At 36.1% G+C, this 26860-nt stretch overlaps 2 protein-coding genes across 9 annotated transcripts in view; one reads left to right on the top strand and one right to left on the bottom strand.

Annotated features, from left to right (window-relative positions):
* The window catches only part of aatkb (apoptosis-associated tyrosine kinase b), a 70175-nt gene extending 68105 nt beyond the window's left edge, over nucleotides 1-2070 (top strand). For both annotated transcript variants that reach the window (XM_052103180.1, XM_052103181.1), the window contains one exon: nucleotides 140-2070. In XM_052103180.1, the coding sequence (XP_051959140.1) occupies nucleotides 140-168 (29 nt within the window). In that variant the 3' untranslated portion in view covers nucleotides 169-2070. The remainder of the gene's footprint in view (nucleotides 1-139) is intronic.
* Nucleotides 2071-2907: 837 nt separating this feature from the next.
* Nucleotides 2908-26860, bottom strand: part of baiap2b (BAR/IMD domain containing adaptor protein 2b) — a 94199-nt gene continuing 70246 nt past the window's right edge. For 3 of the 7 annotated variants that reach the window (XM_052103423.1, XM_052103424.1, XM_052103429.1), the window contains 7 exons: nucleotides 21963-22190; nucleotides 20822-21020; nucleotides 18210-18411; nucleotides 17986-18054; nucleotides 17238-17400; nucleotides 13665-13702; nucleotides 2908-3875 (listed from right to left, as the gene is read on the bottom strand). In XM_052103423.1, the coding sequence (XP_051959383.1) occupies nucleotides 3749-3875; nucleotides 13665-13702; nucleotides 17238-17400; nucleotides 17986-18054; nucleotides 18210-18411; nucleotides 20822-21020; nucleotides 21963-22190 (1026 nt within the window). In that variant the 3' untranslated portion in view covers nucleotides 2908-3748. Of the gene's footprint in view, nucleotides 3876-4529; nucleotides 4558-5701; nucleotides 10104-13143; nucleotides 13442-13664; nucleotides 13703-17237; nucleotides 17401-17985; nucleotides 18055-18209; nucleotides 18412-20821; nucleotides 21021-21962; nucleotides 22191-26860 lie in introns of those variants that run through there. The other 4 variants (XM_052103427.1, XM_052103426.1, XM_052103425.1 and 1 more) reach the window with 4 other exon arrangements.

Genomic DNA, 26860 nt, shown 5'->3' with positions numbered 1-26860 from the left:
AAACAGTACAGTGAAAGACCACCCTAATTCATTTTTTCTACAGTTAAATGTGATTATAATATTCAAAATACAGTATTTTCAGCATAAGTCAGGAAAATATCAAGCTAATGCAATATTGTGCTTTGCCTTTATCTTAAAGGGAGCAGTGAAGATGGGGAAAGAGAGTAAAACATCATACTGCCAAATCACAGACCCATTATTTATTTTATTTTATTTTGTATTTATTTTAACAAGAAGAACAAATTGAGAAAGCTTGGATTCCAGTGAAGACAGTGCCTCTTAATGTCAGCAAATACTTAAGAGCAGCCCTTTTTCAAAGGGCCCCAGCTGACAATACATGTGGAAATGACTTTTAAAATCAAATATTAATAAAGTCAAATCAGATTCAAATATTCTTACTTAAAATCAAGCATATTTTAAATGGAAGACAGTTTGAATGGATTAGTTATGGAGCTCCTGGGAAACCTACTATGAACGTTTACTACACAAAACATCAGATACTCTATTTTTGGAAGTGTTGAAACAACCCTGAAGTTACGACTGCATCAAAAAATGGATGAAAAGATGGTCTTAGCGAAATGTGTCAAAACACAACTGAACTGATTTTTACTGTGAAGTAGCAATACTGTATCGTCAGTCTAGTAAAGGATTCTAAGAAGAAATGTAATTGTTTTTATGACTGAAAATAAGTTAATGACACAATGCTGCCTTGTGTTTGTCACCTACTGTACCTGAGAGTAGCATAGTGTTGTGGTGACGTGGCATTCTGAAACCAATTGTATCATTTCATTGATTAGAGTGGAATTCTTTCTTGATATCAAATTTCTTTCTTTCTAAAGAAAATTTGTATTGCAAGGTGTATGTTTTTATATAATTTGTGGTATTTATTTGGTGTTTTTTCATTGTTTCAATTTAAATCAATGTCCAAATCAGGCAAATCATTTGAACATTTGAGCTTTTGAGTCATGTCCTGCTGATATAAACGGATAACATTTTGGTTATCATCAGCTAAACCCATGACATAAAAATTTTGAATTAAATTATAACCTTTTTGAAGTAGTAATGTTATGCAATTTAAGTAGAAAAGCTCCATAAAACTCTTAATACACAAACACTTTTGAGAAAATATCAACAAATATAATTGACAAAATATTATTTTGTAATGGGACAGTTCATGGTTATTAATGATGAGAAAGATGTATTTATCAATGATGCTGTAAATGCCTACTATCTATTGAGGGATGGAAAAGAGTTGTATTATGATCAGGGTGTAAATTATAGACATGCGTTATTTATTATCTTTTATATTTCCTGGAATGTTGAAGCACAAAGATAAATGCTCTTTATCTTTGTAAGCTACAGTGCTGAACAGGCTGTCATGCTGAGCTACTTTATTGTTGGACTTTTCACCAAAAAGGAACAATTTCAACTGAACAAAGTAGACATATGATTTTAAAGTATTACTGTCAGATATTTAATTCCTATTCTCATATGTGGCTGGGAAACACCATTTATCACACCTTTTACAATTCAGACATTATCATGGAGGACTTGCTTGCAAATGTGACTGAGAACAGTGTACAGTACGGAGGAACTCGATGCTACCTGCACAATTCTGTGCATCCGACCACAAGCCTGGCAGCCAGAGAGAAGCAGAAATCTTGATCCTCTACTCTTGGTATGTTCTATGTTTGTTTGGCCTATTATGGCATTATTATATGTAATTGTTTAGCTTAGATCGAACTAGACAACAGTCTGTACTATTTTTGTATTCGATTAAACAATTTTAAACTACTGAAAGCTCAAATGGGAACTCAGGAGGAAAGGGAAATCTCCATGTGTTTTCTGCCAAAGAATTGTGTAATGTGGCACATAAAGGCCGGAATGGCGTTCCATAGATGTTTTAATTCAGATGGGCAGAGTCACTGATTTTCCTGGCTGTTGCTGCAGACATTTGGCAGTTTGAGGGTTTTTAAATTGCAGTATTGTTAAGCGAGAGTGGTTGTAAGTCTGTTCCTCAAATGTGTTACAAACTTAGTTCGAAAAATAAAACAATTCTGTTTTACCATTTTCTCCTTTACCATTGTCCTGTCTTGTTCCATTAAAAATTGTGTGTGTGTATGTGTGTGTGAGGAGAGAGAGAGAGAGAGCGATGGAGCATGTGCGATCACCTGTTGCCACACCCAAGCAGAGATGCTGTCAGCTTTCTGAAGATCAGCTTTCTCATTGGAAAAATAGCATCCAAGCGGGGGTACTTCTCCCTATTTCGTGGTAGCCGGTGTGCAAGATTCGATCATATAGAAACTGCAATGTCCTCCGCCATTTTAAACAGCACCCATTTTGTAATTAATCAGTCTGTGGCGTCTCTCAGCTGTGATGAGCCAAAACGGTGAAGTTCTTCGTTTAAAGCCGTTTAACGCCGCTATTTCCTAGCTTTAGTAGTGTAGTGTAGTAAGCGATCATTAAGAGCTGTTGTATGTAGACGCAGATTCACTTCACGTCACCTAACTGGTTCATATTACACACAAAAATTATGTTTTTCCACCACCTGCTGGCTAACATATGTAATGTAGAAAAAAATAAGACAAACAGAAGCTCTTAACAGATCTGCACTGCTCTTACACTTTAGTTTAGAATGGCATGAACACAAGTGATACACACAATGAAGCGTCGCAGTGCTGATGATGTCAGACCATCAGTGCTCATGGAACGTCTCTCGTCCAATCAGATTCAAGGACCGGAACTAACTGTTGTGTGTGTGTATATATGTGTATATATATATATATATATAAATTATAGTGTTATTGCAGGATAAATATAACACATACACTAGAAAACTTCACTGTTATCCAACTGCTTTATTTGAGTGTCTACAGCGTTTTAATACTTTTTGTGCATATTGTTAGAGTTGAGACTGTTATAAAGTGCAAAAACTGATAAAATCCATCAGATTTCTTTTTTTTTTTTTTTTTTTTTTAAATAGGCTACGGAGTGAACCATGCATGCATGTAAAGTGTTAGTATATTGGATAAAACAATTACAAATACATACATAGCTCATATAAATTAAAATCAATTCCAACATTTAAAGGAACCTTTGAAATAAACCTAATGTCCACCTTTTGTTGGGACTTGAACCTATGTGGTTGAATTACATAATGCCTACAATGTCAATAGATTAGAGTAAAATAAATGATATTGCCACATCAAGAGGTGCATTTCTGTTCTAATATCAAATACAAAAAAAGGTTTATGAGGATCAGCCTCATTTTTCAGAACTTACAGGAGACTACAACACATGTTTTATACAGTATAGTGAAATGGTACTAGGCTACCATAAATACATTGAACTTTACACTTTATTTGCTATATTAGGCAGATACATTATTGAGAAAAAAAAATGTATTTGTACTATGCATGAGAATTGGTCAGTTTTAGTTAATGGACCAATCAGAAGTTTTTGCTCTACTAATTATAAAAAGGTCTTACTAAGTATATTTGATCATTTGTATATTTTGTACACACAAATGAACAAATAGGGGGTTTGAAGGTTCCTTCTAGTCCATGATGATACGCTAATTGTGCACTAATAGGGCTAAATCATAAACTATTATCCATATGCAATAAAGCTTTTTTTGGGTTTCTGATCTGAATAAAGTTTGAATCTTGGGGTTTTGCCTGTAAGATAAGGTATACAGTACAGCAACACTAGTCAATGGGTCCAAAAATATGTTTTAAGTATGGAAGTCCTAAATATGTAGGGGTGAGATGAGGTCTTCAGAGAGGATGAATTTGTGTCTCTGCTCACATATGGAACTGCTTCGTCTTTGTTGAGATGTGAGTGCAAACGTGGTGAAAAGAATCGGGTCCGTTGCACTAGAAACACAAACCACAACACTGACTCTTCATTATATAAACAAGACTATGCACTTGTGGCCTTGTTTTAAAACATGCTTAGCTTAAAACTTACTTTGTGCTATATTTGAATGAATAAAAATGAAAATATGCATGCTATATCAAAATCCAACATGCTGATTATAATTAAAATACAGTTTCTCTCTTTCCCAGACCATTTACATGTCCATGGCTAATCAAAAAGATCAATTTTCAGAGTAACTAGATTAACAGTCACATCATGAAAATATCACATCACATTTTGGTTTTAAAATATAGAATAGGATGCATGAAAGCATGAGTTTTATCACTTGAATAATATATTATTATAGACAACATAGACTGGGGAAGAAAGAACTTGAACTGAAGTAGAATCAGGCCAAGTTATATTGTGGACTAAAATGCCAACCCTTAAATCATACACTCTTGGTGCTATATTATTCACAGATTTCCACTGATGAAGTGGTTCAAATATTCAATGGCTTCACTAGCATGCGATTTTTCTTGCACTCAAAAACCTATTCACAAAATACTCATTAAACCCATATAACCCTGTATAACTCAGGATCAACTACTGTAACAAAAGCAATGAATGAGATGCATAAACGAACATGGAAGAATAAAAGTGCGACTTACTCAAAAGCGTGCATATTCTGGAACCATACTGAAAGAGTCAGAAAATGCCTGAAATTTGACTAACTGTCTTATTAACAACATATACTATAAATCATAGAATGTGCATTATATTAAATGCTCCATAAATATGGAGTACAATCAGCATTTTAAGATTTACACTGTGCTGTGAAATCTGAGCTAAAAGGTAAAACTTGTTTAGTATTCAACATAAATTGTTTATACAAATAAATGTTCTGCAAATGAGCAGTTAAATATTGTTCTGAATTATGGATCAACAAAAATAGAGACCAGAAAGATACAGGACAGAAGGTCAAAGCAGGTTATTAGACAAGACAACACATATTAACTGATTTACAAAGCAGACCTCTTTTGCCAACAAACACATCAGAGTGAAAATAGAAAGTCAGGTCGATTTATGTGTTTAACCATTCATTTTCTTCCCTGCCCAGTAGGTGGCGATATGCACAAAGAATGTGACTCACCAAAAACAAAAGAAGAAAAATGTGAAAGTGGAGATTTATTATAATAAACAAAAAAGGACATAAATATTTATCTGTTTCTCACCCACATCTATCATATCGCTTCTGAAGATATGGATGTTACCACTGGAGTCTGATGGATTGCATTTATGGTGCCTTTATAATCTTTTTGGACCTTCAAAGTTGTGGCCACCATTCACTTGCATTGTAAGGACCTTCAGAGCTGAGATATTCTTTAAAAATCTTCTTTTTGTTCAGCAGAAGAAAGTCATACACATCTGGGATGGCATGAGGGCGAGTAAATGATGAGAGAATTGTAACTTGTGGGTGACCTATTCCTTTAAAACCTGATCAAGGGCAATACTGTCTATGAGGAGCTTTCTTGCATGTTTAATTATACTAAAATGAGTGCTGAAATGTTAAATATGCAATGTAATCAGATTCTGAGAAGACAGCCAATAAAAACTGTACATATATTAAGCTGACAATTTCAGATAAATTTAGAGACAAATGAATTACATTTACAGACAATCTCAAATTTTGTTGCTCGTTCTGTCTCAGGGCAAGAATATAGAGATGTAAATATCATGTTTAAGAGGGAAATATGACATGAGGGCCAAAGAAATGTAATAATAATAATAATAATTATAATAAAAACAAGGTTAGAAATGACTACACAGCTTCCATCTGAAGAACATTTTATTTATCTTTTTCAAGAGTAAAAAGCCACCATGGTCATTTAGCAACATGTCACTGTTTTGGTGTAACCCAAAACACATGCATATTGGAGTAAATATTTTCTGTACATTTTTGTACTTTTTCTATTTTACATTCAAATGTGGGCATTCCAGAAGAAAACATTTTAAAAATGTGGACAAGTGGAGATTTCTCTGAGCTACCCGGGTTCAGTGAGCGTGGCAGCCGTACCTCGGCCTTACTCTAGTGAAGAAAGAGGAAACACTGGCACTGGCTTCCAGTCCTTGACACCTTACTGCTTTTGTCTCTAAATTCATCAAAACAGAGATGGAAAGTGTTGGCAGAGCTATAGCAAGACGTTGGTTTAGTTACACAAAGAAAAAGTCAAACGGAGAGCAAAAGAAAAAGGTACAGAAGGAGGAGAGACAGACACAAAACACAGCCTGATACTGGTTTTGAGGAAGAACAGTTCACCCGAAACTCAAAGTCATGATTTACTTGTCTCTTATATGTTTTTTCGAGCCCGACTGGATCATCAAGTCGGAACCAGATCAGTTGCTGAATTCAGAATGGCATAGTGTATACTAACATTCAACACAACATATGCCATTCCGAGCTCAGCCAGTATTCATTAAATAGATTCAACTCAAATAAATGATTCATTTCAAATCGGGCAATGAGTGTGTTACTTGTCCTACAATCTACACCGATTAATATGCTTAAAGGTGCTGTAAGCAAATATTTTTTTATAGAATAGAGCGATTCAGCTTGTAGTCTTTTTGGGAATTCACCATGGGTTCCCTCTGGATTTTTCTATGGGTTTTTATAATGGGGTTTTTGAACTTGTAACCCATGGCGAATTAGACTACCGGGATCGCCTACAAATTTTTGTCATGGCTGAACAGTTCTATGGCATGCACAAAATGTTCATACTCTCTCAAAGATATCATTATGTGTCCTGAGATAGGCCTATTTCACCAGTCTCTGTAACAGCTCAAGACCAAAGTCTTTCTTCTAGCAAGTCAGTCCACTAGCAGCTATCTTTGGAATACTCTGGGCAGCAATTTTTCTATGTAAACAAGTGGCATGCAAGAGCAACTCCTATTTAGTGATTGGCTCTTTTAACTGTAAGGCGGGACTTCCTTTCTACATCTGTTGACAGTTGGGCATTCTACTTTCTCCCATTCGTTGTAATAGAAGTGGCCCATCTCTGCTAAATAAGTCTCTTTTCCACTCATGGTTCTGAGCACGTTGAGGAATGATTACAGTAGCTTTTCCACCTGGGCACGATTCGGCACGGCACGATTAGAAAACTTTCCGTTTTCGGCCCGGAGTTCTCAGCATGGATAGGACAAACGTGCTCAACTGTGCTGGTGGAATGCCTGTCATGACTCAAGATTGGTCACATGTCAGTTGCCAAGGTTACTCGTTTTTTCTCTGTAGCTGGCCAAGTGCATTATTTGGGCAAAACAAAGACACTTCTCACGCAGTTTTTCTCAACTCTTGCGTTAACAAGAGTACATTTCAGGTCTGTTTTAAGCACCACAGTGGGAAAAGAAATCTGTAACCGTGCCGGCTGGCCCAGATCGGCACAGAATAGAACGGTCTCGCTACAAGAATAGTTCGGTCCGATGGTGGAAAAGAGGTTATAGTCTCTGTCTAGACACTGTAAATTGCAGAAACAAATTTGTTCGCGGGCAACTTTCTGCCTGTCAATCATTTTGCGCCTTCTCAAAGTTTTGTTGTTGATGTGGATCATTTGAGGCTTAATGCCATTTTTAGATTCACAATAGATGTCAGTTGAGGGAGCTATTTTGCTACTGTTGTGTTTGACAACCATGGGACACCGGTGCCGGTATTAACGGTATCATTGATGTGTGGGGTTTTGAAAAGAGGGAGCATGGCTAATGCAATGGCTCGTTTAGAATGGCTAAAATCGCTTACAGCACCTTTAATAACTTGATGACACAAAGTCATGCAAACGCCGCGGTTATTCATAAACTGATTTTAACCAAAAACACAAAACAAACCTGTGTTCTGGTGACTTATCCAGTGTGCACATACCTATTTACATTTTATTATTAAAATCGGAGAAATCTGCGATCATTTAAAACGTAAGCATGGTTTGTTCATACCGTATAAACACTCTGACCATACACACTGCAGCTAAATTCAGTTGTCACTTCACATTATAATGCTTAATCCTGTTCTGTACACACACAGTTCAGCAAAATATGGGAGTGACAACCATATTCTACAGCCGAATTAACATTTTCCGTAGTCTGTAGGTTGCGTGACCTCTGTGAAAAGTCCTGTGAGAATTTTTTTAATAGAGTGCCACACAGAAAATATCCTTTCTACCTGACAGATATCACTGAATTAGGTGTCATATTGTGTTCTACACAAAGTCATACTGTTTTTAAGAGGATGAGTAAATTATGACAGAATTCAAATTTTTGGGTGAACTATTCTTTTAAGGTGAAAATAAATGTGAAACCAAATCTTTGTAGCAAAACGAGTGTACAATCTGGATGTCTCATGCACTTGTGGTAATGATGAAGGTGCATTTTATTTAGTTGTGCATCACCTTCTGTAAAACATCTGTTCAGGTACAATACAGAGAAAATGGTAAGCAAGTACTTTTAAACTGTTACTGTTCACTTACTAAGAGACAAGCAAAAAAGTGTCAAACATCAACAATATCGCCTCTTTTGTAGCTTAATCTTTAGTCATTTGTTTTTTATTATTATTATTATTATAAAAAGGCAATTTCAAAGCCATTAATGAGTTCCTTTTCATTACAATCATGGTACTAAGGTTTCAGCTTTCACTCCTGTGAAAAAAAGTCTAAAAACAAACAAACAAGTGGTATGTAAGTGTATTAAAAGCACATAAGACAGTGTGCTGACATAATGAACAAAGATGGATATTAACAAACTTGATTATTGCCAGTATTTACCCATCTTTTGAATAAAAAGCTGTAATTATTTACTGTATAGGGACTAAAAAGTCTAAAGAATAATTATAAAAATTAAACAGTTTTTCAACAAACTTCTGGTCTGTACAAATATAATTTGCAATGTACAAGGCACTGGCTCATATGGAGTATGGATTATATGAAAACTTGGCACGTTATTTATATGGATGTATCACAGTAGCTACACTAGATCATCTAGTGTACACTAACTAGTCAGTATAACAGCAAGGCAGTTAATATCTTTAAATCTGTAATTATAAAATGGATATTTCCAAACCTAAATTCTGATTAGTTGAGCCACAATTCATTATTGTGATTAATTTATGTATTCAATGAACATTGATGTATTTGACCATATTGCTGTTACCACCATTTTATAAAACCAATAACACAGTTTTGCTTGTGACATGGATATTTAGGTATCAGTTGTCATTTCTTTCATGCATGAACCATGCCTCTATTGTACATCACTTTTAAAAGAGTTCTAGAAACAAAAGCAATTTTGTCATGTGTTTTATTTCCTTTTAGTTGCAATTGAAATGGTTTGTATCCAATTCAGTGAGGCTTTTAGAACACATAACAGTCTTCAATTTAGAAACAGTAAAGGTAAAAAACAGTATGGAGGCCTCCTGTACATCAGAATAAAAATGTGTAATGTCTCAGAATTTCTGTTTTAATCAACACTTGATGCAGTTAGAATACAAAACTATAATTAAAGGGACCACGGAGTGCATTTTACATCAGCAATATAACAATAAAATAGAATAAACACTGAAAGTTGTAAATAATGACATCAAATTCATTCAACTGCAAAATGGAAAAGGCATTAAGGAATTTAAATACACCCTAATTATTTGATACATTTTTAATATGCTCTTAAAGTATAATTTCAGTTATTAACATTATTGTTTGTACTTGGATGAACCCACCAACAATGTTTAAACATCAAATGTAAACTTATTACCACACCAGATGGTTTAAATCAGTGGATCTCCAGGTGGCAAACGTGATGCATTCAGTTTATATACATTGCTGACATGTACATGCATGAAAGACAAGCAAAAGATACATATAGAGAATTCCTCAGAGAAGACTGTTTCAATAGTTTTATTGTAAATAAACTCAGCATCATAATGATAGTTTGTACACTGAGGAAAGTCAACAATGAATACTCAGCATTCCAGTTCCTTAAGTATATCTGTCATGATCACAGGCTTCTTCCAACTGGGATAAAAATAAGGGATTTAGAATGGAGGGGAAAGGGTGGATATAAATCTTCTTCCTCAGTGGGTGGAGTGAAAGGGGATGGATTGTTGAGAGATAAAGGTAGACAGGGAAGTGAGTGTGGACGGAGGGGAGGGTGGTGCCTGTCTGTGTGTCTGTCTGTCCTCTCACACTGTCGAAATCAATTTGCCCTCCGCACTGTGAAACAAAGAGAGGGAGATGCTGCCAGGTTGGGTTTGGACACAGACACATTGAAGCACAGATAACATAAAGCACTGGTGTTAATGTTACTGATAATACTAATCTATCATACTGCATCTAACAAACATGTGATGGGCTGCATTTCCTACAAGACAGATGTGTGGTTCGGATGTTAGTGATAAGCAATACCTATCAGAATTGTGTATCAGGAACTCTGGTATTGGTTCACTGAAAAATATGGTTGCCTGAGATGATAAAAATCAAACATCTTTTAAAAATAAAGCACTAGTGTCAAGTTCGTAGAAATGTAAATTGGTTTCATACATTTTTGAAAAACATTTTTAGCATTTTCTACAACAAAATTGATGTAATGTCTTTAAAAATGTAATGTGGTGGAACCATCAAGAAAACGATATTAACCTTGTGCAACCCCGCATAAACAGGAGTGTATGTTGTATTTTGGCTTTGCTATACATACATATTGCAACACATAATTAAAATGAATTTAAACCAACTGAATGCGGTTCACAACACTTTAGACTGTCATTAAAGGATTAAATTCTGATGCACAGAGTCACGTGATACAACAAGTGCTTCTACAGGCAGAGCCAACATAAGTGCCTCTGATCAGAAATCTCTTGAAACTTTTTCATTGAAACCTGCTTGGTTGTAAAGAGGAGAGTCTCTAGTTTCGTTTGATATGCTACTTTAAAAAATGTATTCATTTTTCATACGTTAGCATGATGATAAACATGATGTACACATACGTGTACTGTGGGATATTATTCCCACAAAAGTATAAAAAACATGTTAGTTATTTTGAATAACATTCCACATTAACAAATCTGTGGGTTATTTTGCTTCATTTTAATATAATTTTGTAATATTTTATTTTATCATCACTTTACAATTTGTTTTCTTTTCATTACCATAAATAAGTGCCTAATATAAGTTCCTATATTCCCTGTGAATTTTATCATTGAGTGGGTCAATCAATGGGTTAATCTAAAACCTGAAAAATGTTGCTTTCAGGTGGCCATAAAGGGATGGACATGATCAGAAACAATGCTCAGGTAGGCCGTGGCATTTAAACGATGCCCAATTGGCACTAAGGGGCCTAAAGTGTGCCAAGAAAACATCCCCCACACCATTACACCACCACCACCAGCCTGCACAGTGGTAACAAGGCATGATGGATCCATGTTCTCATTCTGTTTACGCCAAATTCTGACTCTACCATCTGAATGTCTCAACAGAAATCGAGACTCATCAGACCAGGCAACATTTTTCCAGTCTTCAACTGTCCAATTTTGGTGAGCTCTTGCAAATTGTAGCCTCTTTTTCCTATTTGTAGTGGAGATGAGTGGTACCCGGTGGGGTCTTCTGCTGTTGTAGCCCATCCGCCTCAAGGTTGTGCGTGTTGTGGCTTCACAAATGCTTTGCTGCATACCTCGGTTGTAACGAGTGGTTATTTCAGGCAAAGTTGCTCTTCTATCAGCTTGAATCAGTCGGCCCATTCTCCTCTGACCTCTAGCATCAACAAGGCATTTTCAGCCCACAGGACTGCCGCATACTGGATGTTTTTCCTTTTCACACCATTCTTTGTAAACCCTAGAAATGGTTGTGCGTGAAAATCCCAGTAACTGAGCAGATTGTGAAATACTCAGACCGGCCCGTCTGGCACCAACAACCATGCCACGCTCAAAATTGCTTAAATCACCTTTCTTTCCCATTCTGACATTCAGTTTGGAGTTCAGGAGATTGTCTTAACCAGGACCACACCCCTAAATGCATTGAAGCAACTGCCATGTGATTGGTTGATTAGATAATTGAATTAATGAGAAATTGAACAGGTGTTCCTAATAATCCTTTAGGTGAGTGTATATATATATATATAAAGTTTTCAAACACTTTTGTAATTAATATACTTTTTTTTTTTTTTTTTTTTAACAGATATCATGAATTTTTTAGTCAAGAAGAACGACTTTTTCTCAGGGTTATACCAGATGACCTGAACAAAATGTTCCTTATCATAAAAAATGTCAAAATATCTGATGTTTTTTTAAACTTCACAGTCTTGAGGGTCTAAAGTGGTCCTCTATGTTTTTTTGTCAACATAAACAACAAAATAGCTACTTAAATATTGTTTACACCACATAATTTAGATTTGATGGACAAAAGTTTTTCAAATATTAATAATTTTAAACACAATGTTTCACTACCTTATTTTAAAATAAATATTAATAAAATATTATTCTGAAATGCTCATGCCAACATGTATTTATATATTTTTCTTTTAAAAAAAATCAGCTTTTAATGAGACTTTAATTATTACTATTATTATTATTATTATATTATTACTGTCTCCAAACAGTTCCACCACATGACATTTTTTACTTAAAGCCCCAGAAAAAAAATATAAAAATGTCTTCAGAATGAACTCTGCAAATATTGCAAACATATTTAAGTTATTATTTTGTATTTTTGAATAATTGAAATGATCTGAACAAAAAAAAATCACATCATTGACCCTAATATAATGTACTAAATTCCTTGAAAACAGATCCATACACTTGTATTGTGAAAATGAAGCCAATTTCTTAAAATGCATCATGGGAGAATAATTTAAATGGTGTGCAGGTCTATGTCAGGACGCAAAGTAGACTACTAGCTTTTTAAACTATAATGACCTTGAGAATGGGAAATTCCCTGACATTTCACAGAAAAGCAAGACAGGAAACAATAGACACTAAAAGACTAATTAACACAGACACAAAAGAACAACAAAAGCAAGAATAAATAAAAGCAAGAATGGAATGGAAAATTAACTGTGGAAAAAAAATTAAAGGATTTGAAATAATTCTTTGCACCTGCTTTAAATTTTGTGATACTAAGAAATTTGGGATAAAGGCTGGGAAATGTCCTGCTTCCCCATAGATGACCCCAAAGTTTTTATTTATTTGAATTTAATATAATTTTGAAACAATTTTAACAGCACCACTCAAATTAACACAACCAAAGCAGTCTTGTGCTTTAATATTATAGTGAGATCACACGGTGCTTTAAACTATCCAATCGGAGTCAGAACATTTAAAATGTCATCAAATTACTAAAAAAGTACGACTACAGAATATTCAACAGACTCCATGCCTCTCATCTATGGGAAATGATCAAGATGATATTACTATTTGTGAGGTGTATGAAACCCATTTAAACAATCAGAGAGGTTTCTCCTTTGTTCAATATGGGTTTAGGTGTCCTTGTTCGGTCACCCGCCCACCTTATCGTGTTTGGGCTAGACCTTCAGAAATGTCTGCTATGTTCGTCTGCTCCAGCTGCAGGTCAAGCAAACAAAACTTTTTGCTTGCCATAACTGCCATAGTTTCAGAATATTTATGTGGCATTTTTAAATCAAACAAAACCAGAGAGGAATAATCAAAATAAAACAAAGTAACAACGTAAATAACCTTACATAAAGACAAACTTAAATTATTTTTCCATATTTATTCATGCTGTGTCTATTAGTGAGTGTAGAAACAGAGTAAATTAGAATCTTACCTTGTTTGGAATCGAGACTTGTAGTTCTCCAACCCTTGCTGTGGAGGAAGAGAGAAAACCTTTAAGTGATTGGTTTTCCTACAAATAGCCAGAAGATGGCAGTAAAAGAACACTAAAACATGTAATCTGCACAACTGGTAATAGGAAAACCACCTTTTGTTATGGTATAAAGGGGTAATTGAGTGCATATTGAACAGGAGCAAAGGGAAGAACCAATGAAAGTGACTTCGGAGGGGGCGAGAAGAACGCGATACTGTATGTCAGGTTTGTTTTTTTGTTTTTTTTACATTACAAGCATGACAATAATTATTGAATGCAGTAGGGAGGGGACCCCGTGGTGGTGATGAGAGAGTTGTGTTTGTTCCTGGCTTCGTTACATAACAAAGGCCTACTTCTTTAGATCTGAAAAAAAGCATTCCTGCATACCCCAGTGTATGAGTTTGTGATGTATTAATTAAAGTATTCTGAAGTATGTCTACAAAGAGGCCCCAAATTATTTGGACACTTAAGGCACACGTAAACATGTCATTGCATTAGACAGCAGAATACCAAACCAAATAATAAGGCACAAAAATATGTTTGTTAGGTTTTAAACAATGAAACAATAGATATAGTTTTCAGAAAGAAGACAAAACATATTTGGGTACTTTTTGGTTGTCAAATGTTAATGGTTCATATCCATAGTTATTGTGAGAAACTATACCTGTGTGAATTTAACTGACTTTTTAATTGGATCCACTTAAAGGAATAGTTCACCCCACAATGGAAATTCTATCATCATTTACTCATCCGCATGTCATCCCCAGATGTGTATGTCTGTCTTCTGCTGAACTCAGACAAAGGTTTTTAGAAGAATATCTCAGCTCTGTAGGTCCATACAATGCAAGCACATAAAGGCAGGATAAAAGTAATCCATATGACTCCAGTTGTTAAATAAATGTCTTTAGAAGCTATATATTATGTGTAGGTGAGACACAGATCAATGTGTCTCACCTACACATCAGTCTTTTTTTACTATAAATTATCTTCCATGTCCAGTAGGTGGCGGGCGATATGCACAAAGAATGCAAAGCGCCAAAAACAAAAGAAGAAAATGTGAACGTTAAAGCGAAAGTGGAGATTTATAGTTAATAAGGACAAAATATTGAACTGTTTCTCACCCACTCAAAAGACATTGATTAAACCCCTGGAGTTGTATGGATTACTTTTATGCTGTCTTAAAGTGCTTTTTGGAACTTCAAAGTTCTGGTCACTATTCACTTGTATTGTATGAACCTACAGAGCTGCGATATTCTTCTAAAAAACTTTTTTTGTGTTCAGCAGAAGAAAGAATGTCATATGCATCTGGGATGGCACGAGGGTAAGTAAATGATGAGAGAATTTAAATTTTTAGGTTGAACTATCCCTTTATGTGTCCAAATACATTTTGGGGGACACTTTATGGTATGTAGTATATCTTTTTCCTCTGCCTGTCTGATAAAGTTTATTCCTAGGCAACTTTACCTGATAATAATCCATTTACAGGTGAAACTCGAAAAATTAGAATATCGTGCAAAAGTTCATTAATTTCAGTAATTCAACTTAAAAGGTGAAACTAATATATTATATAGACTCATTACAAGCAAAGTAAGATATTTCAAGCCTTTATTTGATATAATTTTGATGATTATGGCTTACAGCTTATGAAAACCCCAAATTCAGAATCTCAGAAAATTAGAATATTACATGAAATCAATAAAAAAAAGGATTTTAAATACAGAAATGTCGGCCCTCTGAAAAGTATAATCATGCATATGTACTCAGTACTTGGTTTGGGCCCCTTTTGCATTAATTACTGCCTCAATGCGGCGTGGCATGGATGCTATCAGCCTGTGGCACTGCTGAGGTGTTATGGAAGACCAAGATGCTTCAATAGCGGCCTTCAGCTCTTCTGCATTGTTTGGTCTCATGTCATCTTTCTCTTGGCAATGCCCCATAGATTCTCTATGGGGTTCAGGTCAGGCGAGTTTGCTGGCCAATCAAGCACAGTAATACCATGGTCATTGAACCAGGTTTTGGTACTTTTGGCAGTGTGGGCAGGTGCCAAGTCCTGCTGGAAAATGAAGTCAGCATCTCCATAAAGCTTGTCTGCTGAAGGAAGCATGAAGTGCTCTAAAATGTCCCGGTAGATGGCTGTGTTGACTCTGGACTTAATAAAGCACAGTGGACCAACACCAGCCAATGACATGGCTCCCCAAACCAACACAGACTGTGGAAACTTCACACTGGACTTCAAGCATCTTGGATTGTGTGCCTCTCCATTCTTCCTCCAGACTCTGGGACCTTGGTTTCCAAATGAGATGCAAAATTTGCTCTCATCAGAAAAGAGGACTTTGGACCACTGAGCAACAGACCAGTTCTTTTTTTCTTTAGCCCAGGTAAGACGTTTGACATTTGAAGCCCATGTCCAGGACCCGTCTGTGTGTGGTGGCTCTTGATGCAGTAACTCCAGCCTCAGTCCACTCCTTGTGAAGCTCCCCACACATTTGAATGGCCTTTTCCTGACAATCCTCTCCAGGCTACGGTCATCCCTGCTGCTTGTGCACCTTTTTCTTCCACACTTTTCCCTTCCACTTAACTTTCTATTAATGTGCTTTGATACAGCACTTTGAGAACATCCAACTTCTTTTGCAATTACCTTTTGAGGCTTTCCCTCCTTGTGGAGGGTGTCAATGATGGTTTTCTGCACAACTGTCAGGTCAGCAGTCTTCCCCATGATTGTGAATTCAACTGAACCAGACTGAGAGACCATTTAAAGGCTCAGGAACCCTTTGCAGGTGTTTAGCTGATTAGAGTGTGACACTTTGAGCCTACAATACTGAACCTTTTCACAATATTCTAATTTTCTGAGATTCTGAATTTGGGGTTTTCATAAGCTGTAAGCCATAATCATCAAAATTATATCAAATAAAGGCTTGAAATATCTTACTTTGCTTGTAATGAGTCTATATAATATATTAGTTTCACCTTTTAAGTTGAATTACTGAAATTAATGAACTTTTGCACGATATTCTAATTTTTCGAGTTTCACCTGTATATCCGTTACTATCCATCCAGGAGCTTACAAATTAATTCTACCACAAATTCAACAAACTCTCTCATTCTAATCTTTTCTCTCTGTCCTTTTTAAATCTATGTAACTGGTAAGTGTCTTTTAGAATGGCCTCTCAAAAGAAGTTTAATCAAACAAGAAAAGTATTTTCTAATCTGGTCACAGCCAGCTCAGTTCAGGCAGCTAAAGTAACTCACACACACACATAGAAAGTGATCCTAGTTTACTTAGGGTAATGTCCTGGAACATCCTCTATGCGGTTAGCTGGAGCTCAGGCTGCTCTAATCGAACTGTTGGCCCGCTATTTTTCCTGCATGCCGATGAATGTGTGACATCCTTTTATGGAAGGTGATTAACGTTTCAGTTCTATGAACATTTCTATTGAAGACTGTGCTAATTTCGGCATACGTTTGTCAGGATTAATCTGTGTATGAAAATGACACTGGATGAGAACAGACAGGGTGTTTGCGGGAATTGCCTACTTGTGAGAATCCTGGCACTGCCACACTGCACGGTCTCTGACGGCTGTGTGGCCTGCTCTGCTGCTGGACGAGGATGCGGGCGGGCATGCCGTAGTCAGGTGTTGGCAAAGCTTTCTCTCTTTCCAGAAGATTTCCTGTGCTGCTGCTCCTGCTTTGCTGCAAACTACAATTACACACACATATGAGTGATTCTTCAATTAGGGGACATTTTTTGTGCCCTAGTATGATTTTAAAAATAAAAACAATCTCATTTTAAAGGGTAGTTTTTAATGGATTTAATAAAAAATATGTCTCTTTAATGGTTCCTAATTTCCTAATAAATGTGTTGACATTTTAAATGCATTAAATTCTCTATTTTGATCTTGTCCCCTACCCAGATATTTAAACTTCCACTCTATAATACATGTGTTAAAATCAGGAAAATTCTATTTAGCACTTTTTCATAAGAACTTTGGTATGTATGCATATGATTTGTAGTTAATTTTTTAACAAAGAATCAATGTCCAAAATGCACCAAATGCACTTGAAGGTTGCTCAAGGCACTTTAGACACACACTCACACACACACACACACACACACACACACACATACATACACACACACACACACACACACACACACACACACACACACATTGATGCCATTTAGCTCATGACCATAGTTCTCTTAAAGCTTTGCCAGCACAAAATTAAATGGCATTTAGAGTTTGAAAGGCCTTTTGTAAATTCAATATTCAGACAATCTCACCTGACATGGAGTTTATTGCTGTCTGGTTCAGGAATCACACGGGTGTAGGAGAACGGGAACCAGCCTCGCCTGAGATGACAAAATGTTAAAATGGAATTTGATGCATTAATTAACTCTATTTCATCATTATAAATCATATATTTCTGTACAATCCCCCTGTGGAACTTTGCCTATGAAACCAGACTACCAAATGATGATTTTATTGTGATAATAAAATGTCTTACATTCTGTTTTTCTCATTTTCTCCATAGTGCCAGCCATCTCTGGCTTCAGGTACCAGCAGTGTGATGATGTCTCCTTCTGTAAAGCTGAGGAGGGTGCTGTTGTCCCCAGCGGCATGGGAGAAGAGCGCCTGAACACGTGTCCGCCCATTTCTCTCTAGCCCAGCTGCCATTGAGCTAGACCTAGGCAGGGTCTGGGTCTCCACTAGGGTCAAATTTAGACATTAGTGCTAAGCACAAGCCCATTATGAACACATGTTTGTGGTTACAATTCTATGAGATGGCCGAATGTACAACAAAAGGATTGCTAATTCATCCTGGCTTTAAGAGAGGCAATAGCTTTGTTTCAAGACCTAGTTGGCTGTCTACCTAGACAGCAATATAAATTGGTAAAATCAAAATCCAATTAAAAACATTTAACCTATTTTACTCATTATTTGTATATCCTTTGTATTTGTATACTTATTAAAGGACTATGTTGTTACTTTAGCAACATGCTAAAGTTAAAACTATTCTAATCATTTGGATACTCAAGTCGAATATCCCGTGTGGATCATGTAAGGAGCACCATGTTTGAGGTACTGTCTATGTCTTTGTCCAAATCAGTCACTTATGAGGTTCCACAATGGTTAGGATACAGCCAATGTAGGCTGTAGATAGCAAGGCAGCTAACTATGTTGTGGAACAGAGCCAAAATTCCACACTTATTTTCACCTCTTCTTAAAAATACTTCCATTAAAGAAAAGTTATACCCTTCACCTATTTTCTATCCATTTTTAAAGCTGTCCTCTATATTCCCACCTGCTCTGCCCTGTTTTCAATTTCACCTGTGCTCGCCGGGTTATTGTCTTGTTATTTCAAGGAGAGAGTAGGACAGGTGGGCACACAGGTGCACTCTACAATGCAGAGTATGACATCAAACAACCTTATATTAAAGGAATAGTTCACCCAATAATAAATATTCTGCATTAATTTACTCACTATCTTGTCTTTCTAAACCCATTTATAGAAGAATGTCCAAACAGCTCCTCTTGCTATAATGGAAATGTGTGAAAGAACTGAAAGGTGACCATCGCAAAATTTTCAAGGCAGTGAAAGTTTCAGTCCTTTCCTCACACAAAGATAATGTATTGCTTCCGAAGACTTGGAATATAGTGCAAGAGTCATCTGTACACTGTTAACAATGTACGTAATTTTAACAGAAAAAGAACATTATCTGGTTAAGAGAAAAAATATTATATATTTAACAAGACAATACTTTTAATTTTACATTAAAATATTGTACTCTACAATTAGTGGTAAAAATGTTTACTATGTTTAACAAGAGAAAACTTTGTATGGTCAACTATTGTTAAAATTACAGTTAAACACAATAATCTGGCATTCCCAGTAGTCCAAGCATGACCCATTACATTTCATTATATTTTATGGGAATAATCATGTTTCTTCTTATTTTGAATATCAGTTATGTTCAGAGTGTTCTGTGTTATATTTTATGTAGTTTATTTAATATATATTGCATTATTTTAGTGTCACATGTGTTACCTTGATGGTGTTTTGTGTCTGTGTAATTAACACTGTGCACTCTACATGTATATTCATTATTGTTCTTGCCACTCTTGATGAACTTTAAAGTTGCACTTAATAACTTTTGTCTTTGTGTCATCTTGGACTTACACTGACATCTATCGGATGTTGGATGCAACATCATTTAAAATAAATAGTTTTCCGTTTCAGATGCCATTGTAGAAATGTAGTATTCACAGTCAGCCCTGATTATTTTATCATAGAGTAAAAGTGTCAAATAATAGGATGGTTACTGAGATTAAGTGAGTAGTATTTGGCTGGTCATGTGATTCTAACATGGCAGCCCCCATGTGCGGACCCTCTCCATGTAGAATAAACAGCTTTAATAAGGTTACTGATATGAGTCATTTTAATGTGAGTGCTCATGATTTCCTACATATATTGCAAAATTACAATTCATGTCTTTAGGAGTTAAACTTTTTTTAATGAGGAAAAAAAACTGCACATATAAGTCATCATGTGACCTTCTGTAGTTACTATGAAAAGCAGACGTTTATAGTTCCAGAAGATTAGAACATACATTTCTATAATTTAATAATATAAACAGTAGTGAACTGTAAAATATACAGGTATACACATTTTATCCCGTAAAGCCTGAAACATGGTCACTGGATTTTTTAGATTTTTTTGTGTAAATTTCTGGCAACCTGTAAACTGCTGGTATATTACCATAAATGTAATGTAATTTTTTTTACAGTGTAGCCTTCTACTTTTATGGTGCTTTTATAGTGCTTTTTGTCATTTTGCCTGGCCACCATCCACTTTCAATGTATGGAAGAGAGCAGCTATGATTTCCTACTAAACATTTACTTTGGTGTTCTACAGAAGAAAGTAAGTTATACAGGTTTGGAATAACATGATGGTGAGTAAATAATTGCAGTTATAGTTTTGGGGTGAACTATCCTTTTAAAGTCATGGTGAGTTAAAGTAAACATGATTGCAAATTTAAACATGCCATCAGGAGAAGAGAGAGATGTTTTTTTGTTGCGCTGGCAAAGGTCTGCAACAATCTTGAGCCTGTGACTTACCCAGAGTGTTTTTGGGCTTGGCAAGTGCCACCTTGCGAACAGGCAGGGTGTTGGAGTAGGTCTCTCCACCGTGTCTGTGGATCTGTGCGGAAGATTTCTCGTGTGCGGCTCTGGTCTCCATCCAACGGTGGTATTCCTCTCCTCCATGAACACCTGACGTGCCATTCAACATGGGCACACTTTCTGCTCCCATCATTCTCTGCAAGATAATCACTTCTTTAAGGATATTTAAGGTACCTATTTTTTCATGTGTATGTAAATGCATTTCTCCTCCAGTCTCTTGATGCTGGAACATTGTCATTTCATGCCTGGTTAGGAGGCAGTTTTAGGATTGTTAACAAGGTTACTCTTTGTTAAAGGAATATTCCAGGATAAATACAAATGAAGTTCAATCGACAGTATTTGTGGCATAATGTTGATTACCACAAAAAAAAATGACATTGACTCGTCCCTCCTTTTCTTTAAAAAAAGCACAAATCTGGGTTCCAGTGAGGCACGTACAATGGAAGTGAATGGACTATGAACTTGTATTGAACACTGAATATTCCTTTAACACTGAAAAAATCATGAAGAAATCCCTGATCTAATTTTTTATGATCTACTTGTCCATTTAAAAATGGACTTGTGAAGTTAATCAAATTTGCAATCTTGATTTAAATAAATAAATCACTTTAAAACTTTCATTCCATTCTGCTTCACCAGCAGTGCCTCAGGAAATGTTATTGCACCGTAAAAAATAAACTGTAAACTGAAGGGAATTGTAAGTGTAAATGCCTGCAGGTTTCAGATTACACTCTTCACAGTAATGTGGTCACTAGGAAACTGTATTTAATGACTTTATAACCATTTATACCGAGCTTGAGAAGAGAACCGTCTTTATCTCATTCCTCTGGCCATGAGAGTGCCTCCCACCCTAAACACCCTCAGGACTTAATTATACACATCATTAGTACTACCATTTACATATTTACTAGTTGCAACATTCACTAACTACTTACAACTGAGACATTGTATCATTTTGTGGCTCACATTTGTTATAGCAATAATGACTTTTCCTTGGCTCAAACTGGACAAGGCCGGAGGCGACATTGTTCCATAAGGAAATCATTTCTAATGAAAACCTCCCCTCAATCCAACTCACCGTCTGTTGGTTCCCCATGAGAGCTGCAAGCTCTGGTGGCACAGGTAGTGGCTTGGCTCCAGGAATGGGATCTGAGATGGTCAGGTTTGATTTAGTGGTGTGATAGGAACTGGCCCCAACAGTCCCACCCATTTGCTGGGCCAGGAGCATTGCTCGATCTGGGAGTTTATTTGGGTCGGCGCATGCTTGTTGCCACAATGGGATCTTCTGTGTCAGCAAATCTCTGCCCTAAAAACAAACAAACAGCAGCGCAACTTGTATTATTACCTAGTATAAAGTGTTTGTACCCTGAAAATGATGAAAAATGTCTTGGTAAACTATTCCTATAATCATAGAAAGTCCATTTGGAGGATATCATAAATCACAGAACAACCACAGATTCAAATATGGATTCTCTCACTCTATTAGTGAAAACAAACTTGAGTTCTCACAGAGCTGAGGTTTCAGGGATGAGCTCTCCACTGATGGACTGATAGAAGGACGGAAAGTGATAAAAGTGTAATAAAGTGATCTCTCCTGCCCCTCCTGTTCCTCTGAAGCTCTGAGACATTCCTCTCTATCATGACAACCTCCCTTCCCTGAAGCTTAACATCATTACTTTACTTTACCCTGTGCACAGGCACTAAGTCTGGATGAGCTATGACCACTAGCTGTAATAGGAAGATGAGGGATGCCTAAAGACAACTAAATATGTGTTTATTTAAGCCTAACTTTGAAGACCCATGTTTCAGAGAAATGCTATAAAATTAACAGTTAATTTCAAGGTGCTGTTGTGGTGTAGTGATTATTTTGTACTCATCCTTGTGTCATTTCAAGCCTTTATGACTTTTTTTTCTTCCCTGGAACAAAATATGTTAATAATAAAAAAAAATAATTTGTTACCACAGCTGTCAAGCTGCAAAAAGGACAAAACTTCATAAAAGTAGTTCACACAGCTTGTGCGCTATTTTCTAAGTCTTCTGAAGACATATCATAGTAGATTTTAATAATTTAAATAATTATTCACTGATAGTCTTCCACTCCACAAAAGCTCTGAAATTTCACTCTTGTTTTTCAGATCGTAAGAATGGCATGCCGACCCATTGTGGCTGGTTTGATGTAATTAATGCCAAATGGCATTGGTTATCACATCTGTTGTAACTGAACATGGTGCGGAAGTTTAAATGGACATAATGGAGAGTGAGATTTGACATTTTCAAAAAATGTCAAAGACGCTGACTACCACCCCTGGAGTTTGTGAGTTTGAATCCCAGTGTGTGCTGAGTGCAGCGGTGGCTCAGTGGTTGAGGCTCAGGGTTACTGACCAGAAGGTTGGGGGTTCAAGCCCACCTTGAGCAAGGCACTTAACTCCAGGTTGCTCCAGGGGGACTGTCCCTGTAATAAGTGCATTGTAAGTCGCTTTGGATAAAAGCGTCTGCCAAATGCATAAATGTAAATGTAAATGAGTGACTCCAGCCAGGTCTCCTAAGCAGCCAAATTGGCCTGGTTGCTAGGGAGGGTAGAGTCAAATGGGGTAACCTCCTTGTGGTCGCTATAATGTGGTTCGCTCTCTGTGGGGCGCGTGGTGAGTTGTGCATGGATGCCGCGGTGGATGGCGGGAAGCCTCTACATGCGCTATGTCTCTGCGGTAATGCGCTCAACGACCCACATGATAAGATGCATGGATTGATAGTCTCAGACAAGGAGGCAACTGAGATTCGTCACTATGCCACCACGAGGACTTAGAGTGCTTTGGCAATAGGGCATTCCAAATTGGGGAGAAAATTAAAACAAAACATATAGTTTAGTCTGTTCCTCACAGAAAGCTATTGTATGGCATCTGAAGACTTTGGATATAGCACATGAGTTGTATGGACTACATTCCTTTTATGGTGCTTTAATGTGTCTTTTTTCCTTTTTGGAGCTCGACTGTGATCAATTTGAACTGTCCTTGTATGGAAAATATTCTGCCTAAATATTTTTTTAAATTCCCCAGAAAAAAGAAAGTTGTACAGGTTTTGATCGGCATGAGAGTGAAAACATGATGACGAAATTTCCACGTTTGGGTTAAATCTTTCCTTTTGTTTGTCTGTGTAAGGAATGTAATGTAGGTTGCATTGGATAAAAATGCATTGCAAATTTCCATTGCGAATTCATCTTATTGGATTGATTTGTGTTGTGTATGCTTTTGAACATTGACAACACCTTTCATCTAATTTCATCTCCCTATTTTGTTCTCTAGTCAGAACAACACTATAGTCTCTATAGCAGCATTTCACAAACGATGGGTCACGACTGAAATTGGGTTGCATAGCCATACACGTTGGGTTGCGACATATTTTGATGAATATATAATTATTTCCTTAATAAAAGTAATTGAAATTGTTAAGAGCAAGTGTGCTCTGTTCAGTGCACTCTTATACGCTGTTGCATGGCCGTGACTGTTTTTCGGCTGTTTTCCACAATATCATTTGATAGACTTTCATCGCGATATCAGTGCCGTGAATCAGTATATCATGAATACAAATTCAAGCACTGGCAAGGGTGTTCATAAACTGAACATTTGGACACTTAAGACTCGTATCTGTGACACGATAACAAGCACACATATTCAAGTGCAGCTGTTAATAATCAGCACCATTGTTGTTTAAATTATACTATAATTAATTTTCGTTGAAAATATTAAAACGTACAGAGTAATTATGAAAGATAAATGCAAAAAACAGCCCTAGAAATGTCTGACTCCCTGATCAGTGTCCTGAATACTGAACTAGGGAGCTGATTGAGAAACACCCAAAGTATCAGAAAGAGCGAGGAGCACCAACAAAGCATTATGCGGGCAGTTCAAACTTTTGAGTCGCTCTTAATAATCTTATTACGTGGTACCCGGCACCGCAGGTCGAAGAGAAAGCCATGAAAATCCCGTCAGAACAAGACGAAAAGTTCAAGTAGAGAATGTAGTTAAGAACTGATGTAGCGGTGAAGATAAGAATACATATGCAAGAACTGTCTATCAAAGTGGCATAAGTGAGTAAGTTGCTTACAAACAATCGCTCTATACTGTTGTGTGAAATGCAGTTTTTTATGGTCCAATCCGTAATAAATAGAAAGTCATCAGTTCAGTATGAAGAATAATGGTCAGCTTGACACTAATTTATTGATCTTATCTGTCCTGTGGAAACTATCATTCACCAATGTATGAAGATTGCAACCAATATAGCCAAAATACCATAGTTAGGCTTGTAGAATCTTTCTATCTTTTCCTGTCAAAAAGTTCCCACCAGGTTTGTTTATCTTTTTTTTTCTTTTGTTTTTTTTTTTAACAATACCTGTAGTAACTATGGTATGTTTTGGCAGAACTATGGTTGTCATGGTGCATGTTTGTATGGGTTACAAAATATGATGCTTTCCAGTTCAAAATAGATTACATTTATTTGATCAATATCAACATGTTTTTTTCTGCTAAAGTTTGAGAGTGCATGTTTGTGTGCATGTTTAAATGTTACATTTAATTTTTTATTTTTTTAGTGTCTGTGAAAGAATAATAATGATTTCTGTAAGAGTCTTTCTGTATCACAATTGTTTTAGTTATAAAAAAAAAAAGTGAATTAATTAAAGGATATAGCAAATACACCGTATTGCTTGGTTTTGTAATCGTGGACCTTAAGTTTAAGAACCCTTGCTTTATAGCTCTACTAGAAAACACAGGTTAGTACAGACTCCCCACAGACCTCTTCTAAGTCACGACCACACACCACCCTGCCAAAGCAATTATCACCCGCCTGCCTGTCCGAGCACCAGTCGACTCAGTCATGACCTCATCAGGTTCACAGAGTTAAAAACACTGCCGCTGTTTTCATTGTGTGGTTCAAATTAGCAGATCTGAGAAAGTGAAAAGTGTTAAGAGATACAGAGTGATGGTGCAATGTTTATGCCATTACATGCACAAGATTCAGTTTTCTATGTAGAGCTATAGAGTCCGGCTGAAGCATTTGGTGTTTTAAAAGAAATATTCTAAGATCAAAACATTGTAAGAGCACTTACAATGAAAGTGAATGAGGCCAATTTTTGGAGGGTTTAAAAGGCAGGAATGTGAAGATTATAATATTATAAAAGCATTTAAATAAATGCTTCTGTTAAAACGTGTATTAATTGAGCTGTAACATTGTTTAAATAGTACATTTTACGGTCGTTTTGAGGTTTACTGCATTACGTCGTCATGGCAACGAAGTTGTAAAAAACATTTATTATATACTTTCCACAGAAAAGGTTAGTAAGTGATTTTATCACACTAAAATTATGTTAACACAAATATTGTTTATATTGCATTTTTATTGTAAGAACTTGTAACCCAGATTTTCTCTTTTGTTAGAGGTAAAAACAAATGCTGTTGATTGAGCTTAACTTGTATTGAACATATTTTTAAAGGAAAGTTTATATCCCAGTTTTAAGTTCTGTCATCAATTGCTCACCCTCATGTTGTTCAAAACTTGGATGACTTTTTCTTCAATGGAAAGGTGGACAGATATTTGTGTAATTATTACCTGAAAATCTGGTGTTCTGCCAAAGCTTTAAAATCTCTGTTTGTGTACATTCAAATCTGTTGCATCAGTACTAGTGCTGTCAATCAATTAAAATGAATCACATAATTTTTCATACAAATTTTTTAAGTAAACTTGACTCTATATATACTAATGTTCCTGTAAAAATGCATTCATTTGCTTTTTAGGAAAGAAAACAAAGCAATATATAACAACATCATACTTTATTAAAATTTTCTAAACATAGCCTTGCACAGTATAAAGATAGAAATGCACTAAAATACCACCAATTCAAGTAACATTTCCCCCAAGTCTAAGTGGGAGGTTGTCTAATTAAAAGAACTAGCCCCTCCTTAGGTTGCATATTTATTGCAATGG

The sequence above is a fragment of the Xyrauchen texanus genome, chromosome 33, assembly GCF_025860055.1.
Source record: "Xyrauchen texanus isolate HMW12.3.18 chromosome 33, RBS_HiC_50CHRs, whole genome shotgun sequence".
Lineage (NCBI taxonomy): Eukaryota > Metazoa > Chordata > Actinopteri > Cypriniformes > Catostomidae > Xyrauchen > Xyrauchen texanus.
Note: the sequence above shows the minus strand (reverse complement) of the source record. Positions and strands in the feature narration are given on the sequence as shown.